A 22,864-nucleotide genomic window follows, 5' to 3' on the forward strand; every position below is an offset into this window, starting at 1 on the left:
CCATGCCACATCATACATCAGCTGTAGGAAGTTGTTTGATCCTGAATGTATCTTTCTACAACAGTGCTTAATGAGCATAGCCAGGGGAATGCTGAGTCTCCCATTTTAAAAGCATTGGGGAGATTTTTAAACCAACTTCCACTGACTCTGTGCCTTTGAAAATCTCCACTGTATTTATACAGCTAACTGTTACCCCAGATCAGCCTATTCTGTAGGACTTCGCAGTGCATTTCACTTGTTCCTGGTTCTACCTTCAAGGTGCCACTCAAAGAACTAGAAACAAAAGATATGGGTTGCGGGGAGTACCTTCATTATTTGCCTAGACAATCTGGTTTGACTTCACTGGAGCACTGAAAACAAAACCAGGATTGCAGGCCACAACACTGAGATATGTATACACCCTGTACATGAAGTTTTAAATTAACTTCAAGCTTCACAGCCCCATGCCCTCCTCCTTCCCCCGGATAAATTACCTTATAGGTAACCTCGAGTAGTGTGTAACAAGGACTGTTTGTATCCACATCAACAGGCACTAGGAGCCTTGGTTCTGCTGCTAGCACATACAGGTGCCGTAGGGCCTGAAGGTGATACCTGTTTATGGGAAATAATGAATTCAGTACAATGGTGTTGCTAAAGAGCGGTCTCCGAACACCCGTGTGTGCTGGCAAGCTACGCAAAGGATAAGAGACATACAGAAGCTCTATTAGACTACAGTAAAACTTGAAGCAGTACATACATATATACATTTACTGATTTTATAAAGACAGACAGCTTCCCTAATAAGACAATATTTATTCACTTTTAAATACTTTTTTTAAATTCCATAGAGAGATTTCTTAGGTGAGCTTTCATAATAGAGCAAGCTGTATAGCCAAGTTGTATTGCCCAGGATGCAGTTTCTTAAAGAAATACAGACAGAGTCACAACAGCATCTCTTCATTGATCTGATCATCACTGTCACCCTGTCCTTTACTTACTGCTCCATTTCTCACAAATATTTGAAAGCTTGCGTCAGTTGTTTCAGCTCTAATCTCCCGGTAGCCAAAAAGCTTTCAGAGCCTCATCCCTGGATCATTTTTTGTGGAAGTAGAACCTATTTTATGTTAAGAACATATATACAATAACTAGCCCGTACCTGTTGTCAGAACTGTGAATGGGGAAGTGAGGATACAGAGCACAAAGAAGAGCAGCAATTGAAGAATCTGACGTGCTCAGGGAGTATCTGCAGAGAAACATCACTTATTATCTTTCAGCACTGGCAAACAACACAACTCTCGAATACATTTCCAGTATGTTCTCACGAGCCAGAAAATGGGAACTGTGGTAGCACAGTGCACATATGTAATGAACTTCTATAAATATAAATGTTAGCACAGTAGGCCAAATGTTTTATATGGATAGAAAATGACAGATATATATTCATATATTTTAACTCTACTCAAAAAAAGCAGACAGATTTTGCTCAGTGTAGAAGCTAAAAGACACCACTGCATCTGTTCATATTAGGAAAGTTATCTATGCAACCGTTAGGGAGAAATTTTTTTTAAATGAAAATTTAAATCCTGCTCAAATTGAGAGACTAGAGAGCGCTTCCAACTTGTCACTGGTGAAGTGGATTTTTTTCTTTCAGACCTGGACAAGGTCAAAGTCACTTTAGTGCTACTATTTACCTTGTCCCGTGTAAAACTAGGAACACGTTTAAAATGGGCAAAAAGAAATATTCATGCAGCAAACTTCCTGAGAACTTCACTGTTGTAGAATATTATTGACATAATTATTTTATCAACATTCCAAAAAGGACTAGATAGATGTATACACAAGTTACAGCAGGTTAAAATGTGACTGAATTCCTGATGGGACTAGCTGCAGTGCAGGCCATCTGCACACTAGATTTCTTCTGGGGCAGATTTAATCTATGTACAAGTGAAACACCAATTATCCACTATACGTTGATATAAAACAAGCAGCGACTGTGGCCATCTGATTGCTGTAAAACGAAGGTGTTCACACAGTCAAAAAGCCTAGGCCAGAGGCAGTGTCACTGTCTAGATCATAGCTCAAAGGGAGTTCACTGTTGCATTCAGACACTTTCCCCTTAGCATTACTGGCGGATTGGGCCTTTCATGCTGTCTGGTGGCAGCACCAAGCAATAAAGGGAGACTCTTCCTTGGCCAGTGGGAGAAAGGGAAGGACAGGAACCTGCACCTGGGAGCTCACTGAGCATGGGCAGGTGAGAAGACCATGCAATAGACAAGCCTGTGCTTTAGTACCACTCAGCCTTACCCCAGAGCCCTGGCAGCTGCAGGGCTGGCAAACCAAGCTTGAGGAACCAATAGAGGCAGAGGAGGAGAAGCTTTGTGTGACTCGAGCAGGGAAGAGAGTTAAGGAGTGAAAACTGGATCCCAGGTAAGAGAATTAGTTTGGTGGATGGGGACAGAAAGATGAGGGAAAAGAGGAAGCTAAAAAAAAAGAAAACTAGAGATAAAAATGAACTTGAGACACTGAAGAAAAGAACAAGAAAAGGAACAGGACAGGGACCACTGAAGGCAGCATTTCCTGTTCATCCACAATAGTACACTTCACGGTACCCCCAGGACAGAAAGGGAGACTGCAGAGAAGGGACAGGGCATCTTTCAGCAAAGGAACATGGAAGGCAAGATTCCACTGGCTGGAGGTGGCCACATGGTGGGCTATAAAGTAGCACTGTAGCCCTGGCAGACCTCGCCAGGCATTCTGCAGGACATGTGCACACCAACACTTTAAAGCCTCGTTTTTAAAGCAAAAACTTCTGTTGTGTTAGTCAATCAAAGCTGCGTCACAGGTGGGTTTGTAATCTATAGCTTCTATCTACAAAACCCCTCTTACTTTTCAGTTTTCCCTTAATCAGGAATCAAATCATTAGCACCAGCAATCGTTTCTATTGTTTGTGTCATCAGCTTTTCACTTATAAGGGCTGTCAGATTCCTGAGGGATGTACACTTCTGGAGTTCTAGTGAGCATGTGTTCTCAAAAAGAAGAGATCTAAGTAACTTGGCTACCAAGGTATAGAAAGCAGTAAGAGAAAATCCACCAGAAGCTGTGCTACTCTTCTCTAAACAGTCATTATTCTTCTGGAGATCCTTGAGAAGCACAAGATAATTTGTAAGATAAAAGAGGAAAAAAGGCAGCTTTGGAAATAACAGGTTACCTTCCTCCTCCCAAAAAGAGAAGTCCAAGAGCCATGTGATGAGCCAGATGGAACCCATAGTTCATTTCTCCACCTGTCTTCTTATGCATGAAACGACAGAGCTGGAGGACCTTCAGGTTTCCAGAGCCCGCCATCACCATTGCAAGAGACAGCAGCACAACACTCAAACAAGTTTCAAGGTTATAGTGACCTGTCTTGAAGTATATGGCGGGGAGAGAAGAGGCATTATTACACTTCTACACTCTTCCTTGTGCTTCTCATCAGACATAATATACAACTCACAAAAGAAAATTGCAGATTCTTATTAAAGAGGCTTCATTAGGAACCTCATTCTTACAACCTTACTAACATACTAGAAAACTCACACTGTAGTGGCCACCAACACATCAGCATATGGAGGTACGTCAGCTTCCCACCTGACACTCCCCATTAGCTTACATTCTTCTATCCAGCCCACAAAGAAGGGACCATTTTCTTCATGACTATTTGGTCTATTTCCCAGTGATAGAAAAATCAGATAATACTGTTGTAGGGAAAAATACAAAGGGTCACTAGCATCATTAATGATTCTGGGTTATTGAACTGAGAGGTCGGTAGATATAGTCAGTAATATGGGAACTAAAAGTGACATTTTGTTTGCACTGAAGCTCCACTGAGTTTAATCAAAGTGCATTACAGACCAGGGGCTCCTTTTTGTTGAGAGAATCTAAAAGAACTTACTATTGAAGCTGTAGGTGCTGACAAACATTTCATGAAATCTTTTGCAAATTTAAACTGTAAAGAAGAACAAAGAGAAATACATGCTAAATACAGATATAGAGGACACAGTTGTTATCTTCAACAAATCTCAGAAAACCACCCAGCCTCTTACCAAGCAGTTAAATGCAGCTAGGTTTTCTGAACCAGCAAATCGAAAACCCAGTGACAAGCAGGCACCAGCAATGATGTAGACGTGAGCTTGCCTAAAAAACAAACGGGAAACAGGTGATTGTTTTTCTTTTCCTAATTTGAATAAATGATATCAAAGTGTTACATTGATTTTATAACCTTTTGGTTAACTAAAAAGTGAGACTAAAGCCCAGAACGGTGACCAACAGACATTGGCATCTGTGTGAAGAGGTATACAACAGTCAAGTTCAGTGACATTCCTCAGATCTAAAATCTATTTTAGTACAATGTCTCTCAGTGATTCTGTCAGCACTTGGTCATCACATTACTTACGCCAGTGTTTCCAAATTCAGATCTTCTGATGAAGGCAATTCTGTTGCATGAAGGGATATACTGTTCTCTCTTATAATCTATAAAAAGCATGGCAGATAAATATCTTGAGATATCTGTTCATTCTTGAACCTTCCCAGATTTCTAGGATTTCACAAGTGATACAAGATCCGAAGTTAGTTTTATAGGATTATGAACTAAGCTTTTCCTCTACTACTAGTACATTATAGTGCTTCAACTTTCACCCACAAAGGCCAATATTTTTTAGTGAAACATTCTAATCTTCTAGTTCAGTTTGGGGGAATGACAGTGAATCCTGCAAATCGCTAGTGTGCCAGAAGCATGCTATTATCACGTAAACAATCTAATCCATCAGGAAGCAGAGTACCTGACCAGTTCAGTGCTTTTTAATCTGTTTGATCAAGATGATTTCAAGTTACTGTGGTATGGGCTATGTTTGATCCCTGGTCCCAAGAAAGGTTTGGCACCTCCTTTTTTGTGGTAAGGAAATGTGTTTAGTCAAAGCAGGATTTTAAACTGAGCATCCCTTTATCTGCCTTTTTTTATCTAAAAGAGACACTGAGGTAAAGTTGCTGGGTTTGGGGTTGGGTTTTTTGCATTACTAACACTATGTTAAGATTGGGATCACACCGTACCAGGCTTATCCATACATTGTAATTACAATCTAATCTTACCACATTTTTATTGGCCAGTCAGGTTTATTTTTTTAAATCCTTTACAGTAAATCTGTACATTCCGAGTTACTGGGCAATTACAAATTACTAATGAATAGCTAGTGATTTTAGCCTCTGATTAAAGCTGTCAAAATCACTGCTGACTGGTTGAATGGACACAAAGTATTATTATAGATCGCTCCCCAGCTTGGGGCTTGCTTGTGCCATCTGGGCAAAGCCCTTTCTTGCAGCAGGCGGAGCTTGGGAGACTTGTCAATGGAAAAAGGAGATTTTTGGGGGAGGGAGGGAAGGAGGGGGAAGGGGTTAAGTTAACACCACAAGTAGTCTGCCAAGGGTTTGTATCTTGTGATGATCACACTTTAAACATGTCTCATTCACACTTTTTGGCCAAATGGTAGCTGAAGATCATGAAGACAGAGATAATTAAGTTATTTAATTCATTAGTTGAGGGTGAGAGAAGGAAAGGAAAGGTTTTCTGTTCTGCTGCCCTGAGTAACCCAGGTCTGTGAACCCCCTCAGTCGCTCGCTTCAGGTGAGGTTCACAGAAGAGAACTAGGGGAAGACGCTGTGGAAAGAGGTATGGAAGCACAGCAGAATGGGGCAGAAGAGGAGGGATGAAGGTTGCCCGCAGACTGTGAGGACAGTGGAAAAGGAGTGTCAGGGAGCAGTGGAGCATGAAACATTCCATGCCTCTCGGAGACCTTGAAAGGCTTGTTGGGGTCCCTCTGTAAAACTTTATTAGGCTTGTCAGGATCCACCACAAAATGCTCCCCAACCAAGCATTCATGAGTTCATCTGTGTTCAGCACGAGCTTCCTGCTCTTCTACTCCCACATCCCGACTATTTTTAAAAACTATGGAAATTCCAAAAGAAAAAATTCTTTAAGGTGATGCCAATGTTGAGTGTGAACATCAGTATAAATCATTCCAAGAACATGGCTGTTACCCCTACTCCGCTTCTAGCTTCCCCCCTAGTCCCCTGCACCCTCATATTTTTAAAATACCACACGTTCAAAGAAGGGAGGCTGGACATGTAAGGGGGAAGTCTGGCTTTTGTTTTTCATACTGTCAAGTGTCCAGGTTTTTTGAAGTACCCTTAAGTCACATATATGCACTCTCAACATGAACTTCAGTTTAATGAAGTTTTATCTGATGATATTCTACACATTAAGATGTGTATAAAAGTGTATTTATATCCATACATACACACACACACATTTGAGTTTTAGCTGTTTACAGTAGAATCTCAGAGTTTACAAACACCAGAGTTATGAACTGACCAATTAATCACACACCTCATTTGGAACCGGAAGTACACAATCAGGCAGCAGCAGAGACGATAAAAAGGCAATTATACAGTGCAGTGTTAAACGTAAACTACTTAAAAATAAAGGGAAACTGGCATTTTTCTTCAGCATAGTAAAGTCTGAAAGCTGTATTAAGTCAATGTTCAGATGTACACACCATGGTGTTCATAACTGAGGTTCTACTGTACCAAAAACAAGAACTCTTACACCTCAAGAAAACATTTCTGCTTACTGGACGTATAAGATTTTGTGAAGAGGGAAACAAATAAACATCAAAACTCTAACTTTTGTTTTCCAGGGAGATGTTAATTAGAGTGGCAAACACATTTAGCATAGGGACTTACTTGTGGTACGTTACTATCAACCCACTTTGAATTGGGCAAAATGTCATCCCACAAAATCAGGCATCGAGCAAGCGTCTAAAAAAGTCAAAATGGGATGGAGAAAAAAATAAGCATAGTATTAGTAAATAGCATCAGCAATGGTCTTTTTAACCCACTAAATACATCGGGGTGACAGGACAGAAAAATCACTGTGTTGCATAGAGGCCTCTTACCTCCTCTTCTTTTAATCAGCAGATAAGCTCTTTTCTTGAGCAGGCTGAGACAATTCAAATTCCACTTGGATACACAGGGACAGTGGTATATACTATCTCAATATACCAGTTAGCATATCTTTCACATGTAAATTAAGCTGACATTGCATTGCAAATACGCAGTAGATGCCAATGTCTTACAAATCATATACTGGTTTTTAAAATCAACTGAATTAATCTGGGCAAAGTACAGAAGTTTGCTTAACATTTTCCATTTTATTTAAAGCTACACAGAAAATATAACACTTGAATAAATTCTCTTACTAAAAACAAAAGTCACATGATGTGGAAGTTGCAAACAAAACGATTGTCTGGAAACAGTCAGATTTATTTCAGGGTGTCAGACTGGCATATCCATAACTGATTATCATCACCCAAGATATTCGAGACTGAGATGTTTCTCAGTACAGGGTCGCATATAGATTTTCAAAGTGCATTTCAATACCATTACAATAAATGTCAAAATGAAACAAAATATAATCCTACCCTCAACAAAAGAAATTCTGGTTTTACAAAGTCCAGCAAATACATTGTGTCCGGAGCTCGAAGCCAGTCAGCAATGGACCTATTTAAGCACAATACGGTAAGTTAAGTTTGTGTTACGTAATATACTTCAGCAACGTACAGAACTTACTGAGCCACATACTGAGTCAATAATTAACTACTTTATTAATGCTATCATTAGTTGATAAGAGAAGCATGTCTAGTAGTTAAGGCACAAGAGATCTACTTTCAACTCCCCCAACTCCCCCAGTCGAAGGCAACACGGCCAGCATGTCTACATAAAATGGGGATGCTACTTGCAAAAAGGGTGCTGAGAGATACGTGTTAGTGTTTATATGCTCTGAGAATGCTGAGTGAAGAGGCCACAGAAGTGCAAAGTGTTATAAAAAAAACTGGTATTAGAAAAGATGGGGAAATGGATTATTCTTCTAAAATAATTAGCCCTGAAGAACATATGGGCTTGGATGAGATGATCACAGATGGTAGGTTTATTTGAAAGAAAATGAAGAAGACCCAAGGTAAAGTTAAAATTATGTAGAAGTTTAAAAGCTGATTACAAGTTATAACAAACATTAAAGCCATGCCAAAGTCAATACCTGTTATTAGTCTTTAAGTAGATCATAGCTAATGCCAGAGTTGCCCCTGGACAAGTAACATCCACATTTATGGTATCTCCTTCCTGTCAAGATATAACATGTACTTTCAGTCCTGTTCACGACAAAGTTCTGTTTTACTAGTTATAAAAATTCAGAATTCACTTTGTGCATTTGAATGCAAACCCATGGTAATGTATAAGAGATCCCACATGCTACCGCTATTTCTGCTTAAATTAGCAGAAGTTCTCTAATGTAACAACTACCTTTATCTGATAACTCGGAGACTTGTGTTTCTCTCGGTGCATTCCTGCTTGGAAACGCTTATGACCTCCAACCATGTACTGATAAAGCTGCTCAGGGACATTGAGGTCAGACATGCCTATCAAGTTACTGCCATGCTGAGAAAAGAGGAACAAACGAAAGATGAATCAGTCCCTTCATACATGACTACTAATTAAAAAAAAATGAATTAATTCTGAAGCAATTGGAAGAGAAGGGTGAAAAAATTCACAAATACAGCAATCTAGCTTCCCACTTCCCGCAAAAAATGATTTGTCCTTGCCTCAAATATTAACAAACAGATAAACAGACAACGTTAACTATTCATCTAACTGTGGGCCCCGACAACCTGTATCACCACTGCATATAGACAAATTTAGTTTGTTTGCAAATTGTCTCGGATTTCCACAAACAATTCTTAGCTGCAGACACAGTAGTTTGAGAGATCCAAAATGTGAACTGTGTGGTTAGTTATTACTGGACACAAAGGTCATGTGGGTCTTGCGTGGAGAAGTACAATAGAATTAGGATTTCAATTCAAACATATTTACAAGTTCAATGTTCGCTGTTGAGGAATATTCTCTAACATTTATTTTCAGTTAATTAGAATCATAGAAGAGACCATTATGATCATCTAGTCTGACCTCCTGCACAATGCAGGCCACAGAATCTCACCTACCCACTCCTGTATCAAACCTATGTCTGAGCCATTGAAGTCCTCAAATCATGGTTTAAAGACTTCAAGGTGCAGAGAATCTTCCAGCAAGTGACCAGTGCCCCACACTGCAGAGGAAGGCAAAAAAAACCCAGGGCCTCTGCCAATCAGCCCTGGAGGAAAATTCCTTCCCGACCCCAAATATGGTGATCAGCTAAATCCTGAGCACGGGGGCAAGACTCTCAACATTCTGACGATAAACCCATTGCCTAAAATATCTGCATAAAGTGAACACTGAGGGGGCAGGAGCACAGCCAAGCCTCATTTCATTTTCTTTTTTATTTGATCAAATATTTGTGAGGCATTGGCCCAACAATTACCCAGTGAATTTGAATGGTGTCAGACTCTCATTGATTACACTGATAACGTTATTCTATTTCTTTTAACTTTGCTTCATAGCTTGGCGATTAAATCCGTTTTACCATTTTATTTCTACTACCTGCTGTTTTACAACAGGAGGAAGACTGGACTTACCCCCAAGCAGACCATGCCTAATGCTAAACCAGCTGCTAGAGAATAGGATTCTCTGTCAGTGCAGTATTCCATTTCAGGACCTGGGGGACGTCCTTTGTAAAAAGGAAACAGCATCAAATTAACCTTTTGCAATTCTAACCAAACTAACCATTCTGGGATATAACATTTCTAGTAAAGCGATAGCAAAATTCAGACATGTATATTTTACTCAAGAATATCAGGAAAATTCTATCAATGGAATTAGAGGCAATAACTTCTTAACCTCTTGGATTGTCTACAGCCAGCTGAAAGGACTCTCCAAATGCAGCACATATGTTAAATAACATGGAGGAAATCTGAGTTTATATGCAAAGTACAGTACAGAAGCACACATTGGCAAGGTCTGGACCTAACCACATGTAGGAAGCACATTTCAAAGATGTGCTCTCAGAAAAGATTGTGCATATTTCTCTACTCTGGTTTGTGAAGTGTTAAGACACTCACCCCCCAAGGTGGCTCACAACTCTAACAAGCCAATATTTTATATATATCGTAGTAGCATATTCTGCATAAAACAACACCCTTTCACAACAGAAAATGTGTGTGAATCAACTGACGGATACTGAGGGTATTAAATAGCCAGAGATATAGTTTGAAGATGAAAGTGTTGTTCTTAAAAGTACCCATTTCTAGATTTGAAATAAACCTGTGTTGTCTCTTTTAAACTATTTATACACATGTAACATTGTTTAAAGCTTACCTGTAAAACAAAAAGCAGAACCACTTATGCACAGAAACAGAAAAAGTGACATTCAAACACAGAAATCTAATAATTTACCATTAAAAAAAGAGTGAGCTTCCCACAAAGTTTTCTGCCATAAAAAACCTCAAACGATGCTTTGGGGGCCATAAGAAACACCAGAAAAAGCAATTGCTACATGATCACTAACCAGAGGGCCTCCGATGAGCCAGCACAAACAGCTCTTGTGGAAACTAAAATTTTTTTTCAAAACATAAGATTAAATGATTTCTGCACAAACTGGCAAGCAAGGAGACATGCACAACACGTTTCTGTGTTTAACTCCAAATGGATTTGTATTTGGAAGATCATCTTTAAGCTTGAATGAGACCTTTTATAATGTGTTTCTCTACTACTACCAATAGATTAATAATGGTGGAATTCACCAAATATATTTAATAAATATTTTTTTCTGCTATTCAACACCCCTAATAGTAAATTACTTTGAAAGAGATAATGACAATGTTACAACTGAATACAGTACAGAACAGACAGCTTACAGCTGTTTTGTTTCTTAAAACTGCAAAGGCCATGGCTTGAGAGACAAGAGCGGAGCATGGGTGCATAGGTATTTTTCACATGAACTAGTTGGGTGTCACAGGTAAATTTTTCAAGTCATGCAAATGTCATGTAAACATACACAGGCCCCACACAACCTCCAAATGCAGTGGTTTACCTATTTCAGCCAGCAGGACCTCCGCAGTGTGCCTGTGAGCTGTTCCTTGATATACCAGGCCTATTCCTATCACAGCTGCCACCTGTACATTATGAGGGACATCCAGCTCCGTTGAAGTTGGTGGTAAGAGAGCAGGTATGTGGATGCTAAGGAGCCGAGTAATAGCCATATCCATTGTGCCTAGCTTGGCAGCAGAAACACCAAGCAGCAGCCCAATACTTGTCATCTCATGGCCCTGAAACAGGGAACAAAGACAGTGATCAAAGATCACTGAGAACCTTAAACTTAAGTGCATTTATCTCAGCTGAAATCAAAAAGTCTTAAGGTCACACACTTGCAGTAATATATGAAGGTACAAGGAGAAGATAATTTCTATGTAGCTTTGATGAGCTGTGGTTATACAGTGAAACCACGCTATAACGCACCTCGTGATAATGCGAATTCGGATATAACACGATCATAAGGTGGCTCCATCCGCCCCAAGCAAAAAAAGAAAAAAAGCGACCAGAGCACTGCCGAAGCAAAAAAAAAAACAAAAAAGAAATGTGCCTTCCCCACTGCCCTCACTTCCCCGTTTGGCGAGAAGAGCCGTTCTCCTCCCCAGCTGCTCGTCACTCTTCCTCTGCCCCTTGCACATCTCCTCTGCTCTCCCCAAGTGTTTCCCTCTCTCACTGCACGGCTGAAAGCCCCTGCTGCTGAAGCAGGCTGACAGCTGGGAGGGATGCTACAGAAACAGTGGCACGAACTCTGCTCTGAGTATCAGCAACTCCTCAGTGTCAAACACTGCACCAGGTGGAGGGGAGTCGGCTGAGCAACTTTGTACAGATCTCTCGAGAGCTGCTCCAGCCCCAGTCTGCCAGGTCCCAAAACTCCGGTTCTCAAAGTCCAAACCCAGCCATTATCAGTCTGGTTCTGGCTCATTTAACAGATTGATTAGCTTGAGCTGTCACTAATTATTGTTACACCCTTTCAGTTACCGTTATGGGCAGTTCACAAACGCAAGTCGTTTTCTGCCCAAGAGAAAATGACCTGCTTGAAACGATAAATTTTCGTAACCCCACTATAATGTGACCCCGCATTTATCGCGATTGAATTTTTTGGACCCCAATTATCATGCTATAGCGGGGTTTCACTGTACTCACTCTTCTGGGTTGCTTCTCACTGACAGCTAAATGAGTAAACTTCTTTTCTGAGTTTACGATCACATTACAGATTGAAATCTCCTTCAATATATCAAAGTAACGTCCTTTCGTAAATCAAATATTAAACATTGTTAGAGTGAGATTTTTGGCTCCAACTTCTATCACGGCATTGTTTTTAAAATAAAAACCCTAGGTTCCCAGGTTAGCTGACTGGATATTTATAATACAAATCAAAGCAGCCCTACGCTGAAAAACATATTACTCTAAACCAGTGGCTTTCGACCTGGGGTCTGCAGGCTATGTCTAAGATTTCCAAAGGGGTCCGTACCTCCATTCAAAATTATTAAAGTGTCCATAAATGAAAACCACTGCTCTAAAGGTTTCTGACAAAGAACCAACCCTTCCATTTATTATCATCATTATTATTTTGATCTAGGTGAGTCTAATCACATTTTTATTAGTTTTTTAATCTGAGGTTGGATTTAAGGAGTACATTTGATTCTCTACCTTTTAATAGTTACTCAAGAAAACATTGGGCACTTAGCCATCAGACATGCTCTTGGTGAGTTGCATAAAAGCAAAGCATAAAACCACAATGTGTCATTCTGAAGGCTTTCTGTAATAAAAATAACCTTAACGGGCACTAATTTTATGGGTTTCAGAGGGGTAGCCGTGTTAGTCTGTATCAGCAAAAACAACAAGGAGTCCTTGTGGCATAGAGACTAACACATAAATTTGTTAGTCTCTAAGGTGCTACAAAGACTCCTCACTGCTTTTACTAATTTTATGGTCTTAAATCCAAGAGGAATGTTATTCTGTACCTAACAATGCAAAAGCAAAGATCAGCAACGGGATCTACTCCTTTAGGAATGGCCAGAACCAGATCAAGACAATCCCATGTCATACCCATCTGATCATCTAGGCCAGGGGTAGGCAACCTGTGGCACGCGAGCTGATCTTCAGTGGCACTCACACTGCCCGGGTAATGGCCACTGGTCTGGGGGGTTCTGCATTTTAATTTAATTTTAAATGAAACTTCTTAAACATTTTAAAAATCTTATTTACTTTACATACAACTATAGTTTAGTTATATATTATAGACTTATAGAAAGAGACCTTCTAAAGCGTTAAAATGTATGACTGGCTCGCGAAACCTTAACTTAGAGTGAATAAATGAAGACTCGGCACACCACTTCTGAAAGGCTGCCGACCCCTGATCTAGGCAATGCAGAAGAATCCAGCAATCAACAGCATTTAATGCTGCCCATAAGTGTACCCCACGAGGCAGCATAGGCTTCCCCTAGTCATTGCGGTAAGCCAATCGTTATGACTAAACAGCTCTCTCAGTACTATGCCCACCTTGAAACAAGATTAAAACAGATCCCAAACATCGTTGTTTCAGTGTTCCTACAGCTGTCTCATTGTCACTTAAGCCAAAGAGAAAAATCTAGGGCCCTTTCCATGGCTAGACAGTACAGCCAGGATGTTCCAAGTGCACAAAAAAATATGTATATCCCATACAGTGAACTGAAATTGGACCTATTTGTTCCTATACAGAGAACAGAGGCAGCTTTTGTCATTTATATTTCAGGACAAAACTGTTGGAACTAGGCCGGGGAAAAGCAAGCTCTTAAAGTATCTGGCTGACAAGAGTTTCCTCATACAAAGGAAGCCTGTAGAGACAACCCAGTGCTCCAGATAATTCATAATTAAAATGATGTGCATTTATCACAGGAGATAAAGGGATAACAGTTCTGAACAGTGGTGAAGGTCTGAGACAGCCAAACAACTGTGCCAGCAATTAGCAGGACGAGTGACGAAAGCACTGGCCATTCCCTCACACCAAGAAACTCAAAGATTTTAAAAGAAAAAAAACAAACCAAGAAAGTCACTTCCCCCTCTTGCTCTTGCATGCAGGTCTCACCTTGGTCAAGTAGTCATGTATGTTGAGTGTGGCAAGCTTTGTGAGGTGTCCGTTCAGACCCAGTGCCATGAGGAAGCCTGCATATTCATTGGCTAGTTCTGCATTTTTGGGTTTGTTATAAACAATCCAAGCTGAGTCTATCTGGGAAGCAGGCGCTATCTTCAGTCCAGCAGCCACTCCATTGTGAAAACTGGCCCAGCATGCCATATTTGGAGGGACATCAATGTTCCCACTATTAAGGTCCACAGTAGTGTTTCTAGGCGGAGCACGGCCTGTCCAGAAGAGAATCATTAAAAAATGTACGACGACGAAAGTTAGCTCACATTTAAAATGGCTTTGTTTAGCAGAGTCCTCATCCGCTGTCAGAGGAAAAACACGATGCTAAGCGATGTGTCACCAATTAATTTATATCAGAAATTGCTCTCAAATTGAGCACCTCACATTTAAGAGTTACTGTACCTGAAAAACTGTGATAGCAACACAGTAAAAAATGCTCATTGTGAAGACAAGGCTATTGTATGTCAACAGATTTGTTAGGTGACAGCAGCATGGTAGAGCAGACAGAGCAATGAACTGAGAGTCAGAGCGCCTAAGAGCTAATCCTGGCTTTGACACTGCCCTGCTCTATGACACTGGGCAAGTCATTCCACTTCTTGTTCTCTCCTAGTTCTCCTGTCAACGTATCAGAGCATAATGGCATCTCTATGCTTCCGTTCCCGATCAGTAATAGGGGGGATTAATGATATTTACCTTCCTTTGCAAAGCACTTTGAGATCTAAGGATGAAAAGTGCTATAAAAGCTAAGTATTGTGACAGTTTCATCCTTGACAGAATATACTACAACTGTCAGTCATTTAGGAATCATAAAAACATAATTGTAGCCAGGGAATAAGTGATCAACTAAAAAACCTAGGCTTCATCTAGAAGAAACTAGTCAGCCTGGGAACACTACCTTTCTTACCCAAAACAATAAAATCTGCTTCTGTAAAAATATTTACTGTACTAAACTTCCAAAAAAAGCATAGTATCCTTTTGGTAAGTGTGCATGGACACACATAGATCTCACTGTTATTTTATTTCAATTAAATTAAAAGGTCCTTCATGATATAGAGGCAAGAAAACTAAAGACAGCTGTTACCTCTGAGACTTACAAAAAATGTGATCACCACACAACTAAAAGTTGTTATAAGCCCAATATTTCAATCTGGAAAAGAAATCTGAACGTTCAGTGGGAGTGAGTGAATATTGTCAGTGGCTAGATCTAATGTATAAAGAGCTAGAAGAACTAAACCTCAGTTAGAACAATTTTTTAAAAAGATCAGTCACAAAATTCTGCAGGTACAATGCCTGCATCATTAATGATAATGCAGAGTTAAAAATATCTGATTATTTGCAGATACTTAACGTTCGCTCTTCCCTGTGTTTTTCCATAATGCTGATTAGAAGGTGCAAAAATTCCTCAAATTCAATTAGATATTAAACCAAAAATTTAGAGTTTTGTTTGCCCAATAGGTCAAAGGTTAAAGAGTGCCTAGGTGACGTAGGAACCTAAATACTATGAGGGTGGAGGGATAGGGAGAGAATCAACAGGACTTCAGTTCCTAAGTTACTGAGACACTTCTGAAAGTTTTACCACAGGTAGGCCCCTTTCCAATCAGTGACTGCATGGGCAGACCCCTGCACCCACCTGGAGTCATTTGCAGGATAAACGACCTTAGTGGGAAGAGACTGTATTTGGTCACTGTTGTAGGATATTTAAATTAGTGATATGCAGCATCAGGATGAAATTCTGACCCTTCTCCAGCCAGTGGCAAAACTCCCATTGACTTCACAGGGGCAAGGATCTCATCCTCCAAACATTAAAGCACAAACCATATTGAGAGGTCTCCAAACTCAATGAATTGGTTTTAGGATTCTTGGATTAGAAGGAAGGACAATTCTCCATCTGGCGGCAGTTCCCTTATTTTACTGATCAGCTGGGGATTTTGGAACACTATATATCTTTTGCTTTATTAACAATAATGCAAAGCTGCAGTTAACAAAACACGATCTGCTTTAAGGTCCAATCCTAAGAACATTGCTAAGCATAGGGATCACTACCATGAGCAGTTCTACCGACTTCATATTGGACCCTGGGAAAGCGGAGACACTGCATCATCTGGTGAGGATGAAAAAGACAAAGCCAAACAAAATTAACCCTGCAAGGTCTGGTTTGTGCTTCTGGTTTGAATAAATGTTACAATGCAAAGTGAAATACATATCCAGTGCACCGTGACACCTTCTACTTTGTAGTGGGTAAATTACCATCTTATCTAGCATTTCAATCTATTCGTAATTGGTGAGAACTACTGTAAGTAGAATTGTTACTTATGATCCATTTCAAGAATCTTTACAAGTAATTATTTTGCTCATAACCTATATTTTTAATTGTAACTTTATTTTCTTTTTCTAATGATAGAAAGATAAAGTGGCAGACACAAAACTAACTGAAACTGCCTGGCCTGTCTGGAAACACCAGTGTGTTAAAAGTCTGGTGAGGAGAACTCAAGAGCGTACAGAGGAAGTATAGTAGGCTCAGGAATTCCCCACAGCACAGAATATTGTTCAGTAATTGCTGAAGTCTATTAGAAACATACCATACAAGGCATACAAAATGCTTCCTGGAGCAGTCATAGCAACCACTACTCATCATAAATTTGAATTTGTGCTCTACACGTTCATCCTGTACATTAACCCAGGTTTAGTACACACACCAGCCCTGCTTAAAGCGGACACTGCACATAATGAAGACAATTGGGAACACCGAAGTGAGAGTAAAGGACTAAAAACGATTTTTCCTGCGAGCTCCAATTTTGGTCAAGTACCAGTAGCTTTTAAAGACATCAAGTCCCAACTCTGCAGAGACTTAAGCCCATACTTCACTGCACACAGTATGCAGAGTCCCGCTGACTGCAAGGGCACTACCGAAGCACATGTCTCGCAGGCTGAAGGCATTATGTAGCTAGCAAGTCTAGGTTATTTTGGCTTTTATCATTTTTAACTCAAGAAAATCAAACCATGGAGAAAATGCTGAACAACATACCAGTTAGATTCAATTTAGGAATAGGCAGCGGTTCTGTTGGCACTGGATGATATGAGAAGAGAGTAAACATTCCTCGGCCTAAGGGGAGCGCCATAGTCCGTTGACACAACTGTAATAACCTGTAATGGAAATCAAAGACAGAAAACAAAAAAATAAATGCTTACCACAACCATGTTCCCAACATAAGATATAGGCAGATCCCAGACAGAAACAGTACAATGGGACAATCCTCTCTCAGAATGAGAGTAAAGAGCTCTTTTGCCAAGCCAATATTATAAACGCAAACCTCACCAGAAGAAGGCGGCAAACTTAAGAAACCTACAAAAGGATATTGCCTTGTTAGGTGACTGTTCAAGGGTTGGGATGTCCCCAGAGAGTCCTTAAAGAGTTAGCTTTAAATATTCTTTTTCTTGTTTAATAATTAATAATTACTTATTATTTAAGTATTACCATAGTGCCCAGCAGTCCCCGCCATGGCCCGGACGCTGCACAGAAAGAGAACAGAGACTGTCCTTGTTCCCAAAGAACTTCCCATCTAATAAATACTTCAGTTGAAATCATGTTGGGACGAACCTAACATACATTAACGAGTGTACAGCTTTATATGGAAAATTCTATGCTATCTACAAATCATCAGCCATAGCAGAAAACACAGATAAAGGAACACTATAGAAGGAGGCAAACGAAAGATTGTCACGTACCATCCTGCTATGACTAGCGATCGCACCACATTCCAGCTCTTACACAACATGAATCATAACATTCAAAGACTGCTGACCATAGTTCTCTTCTACAGAAGCAAAGTTCTGATTTACTCAGAAGACAATGCTCGAGGCTCATAAGATCGCTCAGCTTTTTAAGTCAGACAATATTTCACTATGTTCCTTTAACTTCCTATTTTTGCTGAATTTTAGCAGTTAATGATGCTCTGAAATAAATGTCCTCTGAGCAGCAAATAAACTACTCTCCAAAAATAAGATCAGTAGACAGACAACTACGAAAACTGAGGTGAAAAACTTGTTGGAAGGTTTGACAACCATGTAGCAATCCCACAGCATGGGTCAGAGGAAAGATTCAATTTGCCACATTTCAGACTCTAGCTGACTCAGCAAATCAGAGCTCCGTGGCTTTTTGGAGTTCACGATATGCAGAAGAGGATTAACTGGTGAACCAGCAGCAGCCTAAGATCCAATTAAATCCACAGTACACATCTGAACCAAATCTCGGTCCATATGCTATTTCCTACAGGACAATATTCCCCCCTACTCCACATTACTTCTGAGAGCAAGTGAATCCTGACAGAAGGGATGCAGAAGGTAGGAAGTTCAGCTTCTGCTCCCCATTCCCTAGGGTCCCACAGATGATTCTCTGAAAAGGCAGATCTCCAGTTTCATAGGGGATGGCTTCGGAGGGATGGAGCCGAGGAGCAGCTGCTCCCCCTGTGAACCTGCTCCTATCTGCGGATGTTACTGCTGCTTCAACCACCATTACCATGTGGTGCTCCCACTCTGAGACACTTTGAGGCTCATATTGCCCTGGGTTTGAGAGGGGGGAAAAAGTTAGTCAATGGCAGCTAGGCAAATAGTGGGCAAGCAGACTGACTGTGTGCAAGAAGTATGGTGCTTATGTAGAGCCCCACATCCATGCCATATCTATCATCCTCTGCTGGCTTTGAGAGGTAAATCGTCTACCTGATCCATAAGGGGCACAAGCTTCCCCTCCACGGGAACAGAGCAGGAAGATCCACAGGACAAAACTCAGATGCCTGCCCTCTCTGCAGAAAGCACTCAGAGAAGAGAATTTGGTGTGGTCTCTCTTTCCAGTTCATGCTTCAGACAGTCATGAGCTCCTAAGACACTGCCACACTATCCACATACTTATAAAGGGTGCCTTGCAGCGCGTCAGGTCCGTACATGCCATGCCGGAGGAGTTCAAGGCTACCTGACAAAATAGTCTCTATTTAACCTCTGAGCCTGATTGACCATGTTTCTTAACAGGTCTTTCCAGCATGGGCACTTTCGACATTTACTTCCTGACACAGATAGGATGCCATAAACTGCTTTGAGAATGGAACTCTCCAATTTCAACGTGATGTACTCCCACAACCTTTCCTACACTCTATGCTTGAGTCTCTGGAGCACGCCAGATGGACTTTCTGCAGTGCTTATGCACATTAAAGCTCAGAGTCCTTGATTCTGAAATCCAAAACTTCTTATGTGAACTGTTCACACAAAGGGACCTCTGCCGTTGTACTGGATTTGCTGCTGCACGGTTAGTTATTACAGACAGTAAGATATACTGTTGTATGTGATTACACTCATTTAAATCTCAGCCACTAAAAGCATTTGCATGGTGTGTACTATGTACTACCCAATCACAGAGTCACCATGCTAATAGGGTGCGCACTCTCTCCCGTCCAGCCCTTCTTGTTCCATAGAAATGCTTCATTCTCACAACAGAAGCCGCAGCATTCTAGAATCTGTCCCAAAATGCTCTTGTAGGATACCATGTCTATTCAGAGAAGTAAAATGGAGGAAAATGTAATTTCAAGGAATGTTTCTTCCAATCGACAATGATTTTATTTTCAAATGCACCATAGAGTTCAGAAGCCCAATATGAAAATTCCCACTTATATTTTACAAGATACATTTTATTACAGAAACACTCCCTGGAGGCATTTCAGGTGTAGAGGTTTACAAAAATTCCCACCTAAATGAGACATTAATGAACAGCTGCTAGAAACATGAAGCGTTTACCGGTTTTCTTTTTCTTCTATGTATTCATGGTCACTGACTTCCGGCATCTGTACTACACTGACACGCACAGGATGGGCACTTTGAAGGAGTCTGCGCACTTCCTGCACTCTCAAATCCTCACTCCATATTAGTGACATCACTTCCTGGTTCATATCATTCATACCATCGTCGTCTTCTTCTGCCTCAGCTCCTGAAGGCACATCAGATGATAGCACCTGGGCAACAGACTAATTGAGAGGGGGGAAAGCAGAGAAAGAGGCAGGGAATAATTTCTAAAAAAGCAGATTTCGAACATCGAGCTTTACTAAGCCAGCAAGACACTAGCACTGTAACATGAATGTTTGAGGTGTTGCTGTCACTCGCAGCGAGGGTGCTCTGAGAATGGAGTTCACAAAGATCCCTGGGACTTCTCAACTGGGAATCAACTACAGTCATCCACACGGGCAGGACAAATAACTCTCAAAGATAAGAGAAAATGGTTTCTTTGGCTTCCAAGGTAAAGCAAAGGAAGTTTAATGACTAACTCCTAGAGCAAATTGACAAGTAAGGGAGTAGGGCAGGGAGAGAAGTGAGAGTAGCTGACTGCCGAAGCACTGCGATCTGTCTTCCCAAATGAGTTCTTACTGCAGATGTGGTAGATCCTTTAGATCTTTCCCTCAATCTATCCCCGATCAATTTCCACACACAGAGCTATTAACGAAGCACATGTAATTGTCCTGCAAGTTGTTTATTCCCCAAGTTCAGAAATAGAAAACAGAGACCTGGACCAATTTAAAAAACAAACAAACAAGGGAGCAGAAGTTAGGTGCCCAAATCTATAGTTAGGTTCCTCAGTAAGTGGCCAGTCTTTCAGAAGTGCTGTGCACACACTGACTTTGGGCCCATGGAATCACAGAATTGTAGGGCTGGGAGGGACCTCAAAAGGTCATCGAGTCCACCCCACCCCATGCTGAGACAGGACCAAGTATACCTATACACCACTACCCCAATATAATGCGGTCCTCAGGAGACAAAAAAAATCTCACCGTGTTATAGGTGAGACCGTGTTATATCAAACTTGTTTTGGCCCCCCCGTTCCTTGTTCCCTTCAGAGACCACCATCCTTAACCACCTCCAAGGATCCCGCCCCCTATCCAGCCCCCTTGCTCCCTGTCCCGACTGCTCCGACCCCTATCCACATCCCGACAGGCACTCACTGGCAGCGGCAGAAAGCGGAGCAATGCAGCCCCAGCCTGCTCCACTCTGCCACCTTCCAGCTGCGGCACTCCGCTTCCTGCCGTCGGTGAGTGCAGGGAGGTTGGGGAAAGGACGCCCTCCACAATCACCTGTGGTGGGAAGTGGAGCACCACGGCTGGAAGCTGGTGGAGTAGAGTTGGCTGGGGCCGGGATGCTCCACTTCCCGCCGGTGAGTGCGGGGAGGTTGGGGAAAGGACGCCCTCCACAATCACCTGTGGTGGGAAGTGGAGCACCACGGCTGGAAGCTGGTGGAGTAGAGTTGGCTGGGGCCGGGATGCTCCACTTCCCGCCGGTGAGTGTGGGGAGGTTGGGGAAAGGACTCCCTCCGCACTCACCGGCAGCAGAAAGTGGAGCGACGCAGCCCCAGTCTGCTCCGCTTTCCTTGCCCCAGCCACAGCTGTGTCACTGGAGGTGGGGTGGGGTTGGGGAAAGGTCCTGCACTCACCTGCAGCGGGAAGCGGAGCACTGCGGCTGGGAGCTGGCGGAGCGGAGCGGAGCGGGCTGTGGCCAGGCTGCTCCGCTTTCGCCGCTGCCAGTGAGTGCAGGGGGGATTCCTTCCCCCAAGCACCCTCCCCCAAGCGACACAGCTGGGACCAGGGCGAGGGAAGTGGAGCGGGCTGCTCCTGGTCCCCCACTAATCCTCCAGGCCATTCTGGGACTGCGGGGCCCCCAAAAGTGCCCCCCTACAGCTCCTGCTTCCCAGATCCTGAGGTGGGGGGAGCCCCTGACTGCGCCCGAGATCCTCTGTCCCTTATCAAACCCCTCGGCCCCAGCCTGGCACCCTTAACACGCTGCTCAGAGCAGCGTGTCAGAGCTTCACCGCGTTGTATGTGAACCCGCGTTATACTGGGGTAAATAAAATAAAATATAAATAAATAAATAAATAAATAAATAGAGGTAGCGGTGTATTATGCTTAAGTGTATTCCTATTCAAGAACATGCTTAAGAGCTATCCTGCAAAGGGATGTTCTCCTGAAACAGGGCCTCCGCCGGGAGCAGGAGCGTAGCACTTCTGAAAATCAGGCCATTTATTCAGGAGCCAAACTTTAGGTACCCATATTTTAAATGTTCACTCCCATGGTATTTAATTCCATTGTTCATTATTCATTAGCATCTAGGTAGCTGGTTAGGTTTTTCCAAGCTCCTCCTCTAGGTTTCCCCTCACCGTGGTACCAAAGTGCCTTCAGAACTCACCCACCAGTACCACCAGATGCCTCAGAAATACGGACATTCCAGACATTCAAGGTCAATCGTTTTCTTGAAAACTTTATCAAATTCTTGTTTGAGTCGAGCTGTCTCCTGCTAGTCTCAACGTGTCCACATCACAAAAGCATAACACAGTTTAGCAGCATGGGCAGGCTCAATTCAAAAACAAAACCCAAGCACAGGAATTGCTTGGACCATGTAGCATAGGATGGGAATGTGCTGACAGAGCAGTGTAGTTCAGCTTGCCCAGCACTTGCGTGCACCACGCGTGGTTCAAACCAACCTCTCACTTCCATGAGCACTAAATTAACTTAAATTGTAAAAAAGGTTCTGCAGAGGCTCTTTGCAGACTAGAAATTCTGACACAGCCTGAAGAAATGATTTGGAAAACATACTTCCTTTTCTCCTCTAGCTTCTGCTGTACAGAGGCTGATTTAATAAATAAAGAGGTAACTGAAAAGATAACTAATGCAGTATGATATAATCTAGGGGCAA

The 22,864-nt window shown here is 41.8% G+C and overlaps 1 protein-coding gene across 4 annotated transcripts in view; it reads right to left on the reverse strand.

Annotated features, from left to right (window-relative positions):
- Positions 1-22,864, reverse strand: part of ANAPC1 (anaphase promoting complex subunit 1) — a 75,211-nt gene that overhangs the window by 14,260 nt on the left and 38,087 nt on the right. For all 4 annotated transcript variants that reach the window (XM_050951158.1, XM_050951157.1, XM_050951156.1 and 1 more), the window contains exons 26-40: positions 19,928-20,154; positions 17,172-17,290; positions 14,090-14,361; positions 11,024-11,258; positions 9,570-9,661; positions 8,365-8,499; positions 8,102-8,184; positions 7,488-7,566; positions 6,751-6,825; positions 4,409-4,485; positions 4,059-4,149; positions 3,908-3,961; positions 3,188-3,381; positions 1,136-1,222; positions 474-591 (exon numbers count right to left, since the gene is read on the reverse strand). In XM_050951158.1, coding sequence (XP_050807115.1) covers positions 474-591; positions 1,136-1,222; positions 3,188-3,381; positions 3,908-3,961; positions 4,059-4,149; positions 4,409-4,485; positions 6,751-6,825; positions 7,488-7,566; positions 8,102-8,184; positions 8,365-8,499; positions 9,570-9,661; positions 11,024-11,258; positions 14,090-14,361; positions 17,172-17,290; positions 19,928-20,154 — 1,938 coding nt within the window. The remainder of the gene's footprint in view (positions 1-473; positions 592-1,135; positions 1,223-3,187; positions 3,382-3,907; positions 3,962-4,058; positions 4,150-4,408; positions 4,486-6,750; positions 6,826-7,487; positions 7,567-8,101; positions 8,185-8,364; positions 8,500-9,569; positions 9,662-11,023; positions 11,259-14,089; positions 14,362-17,171; positions 17,291-19,927; positions 20,155-22,864) is intronic.

This window comes from Gopherus flavomarginatus, chromosome 4, assembly GCF_025201925.1.
Source record: "Gopherus flavomarginatus isolate rGopFla2 chromosome 4, rGopFla2.mat.asm, whole genome shotgun sequence".
In the NCBI taxonomy this organism is placed as follows: Eukaryota; Metazoa; Chordata; order Testudines; family Testudinidae; genus Gopherus; species Gopherus flavomarginatus.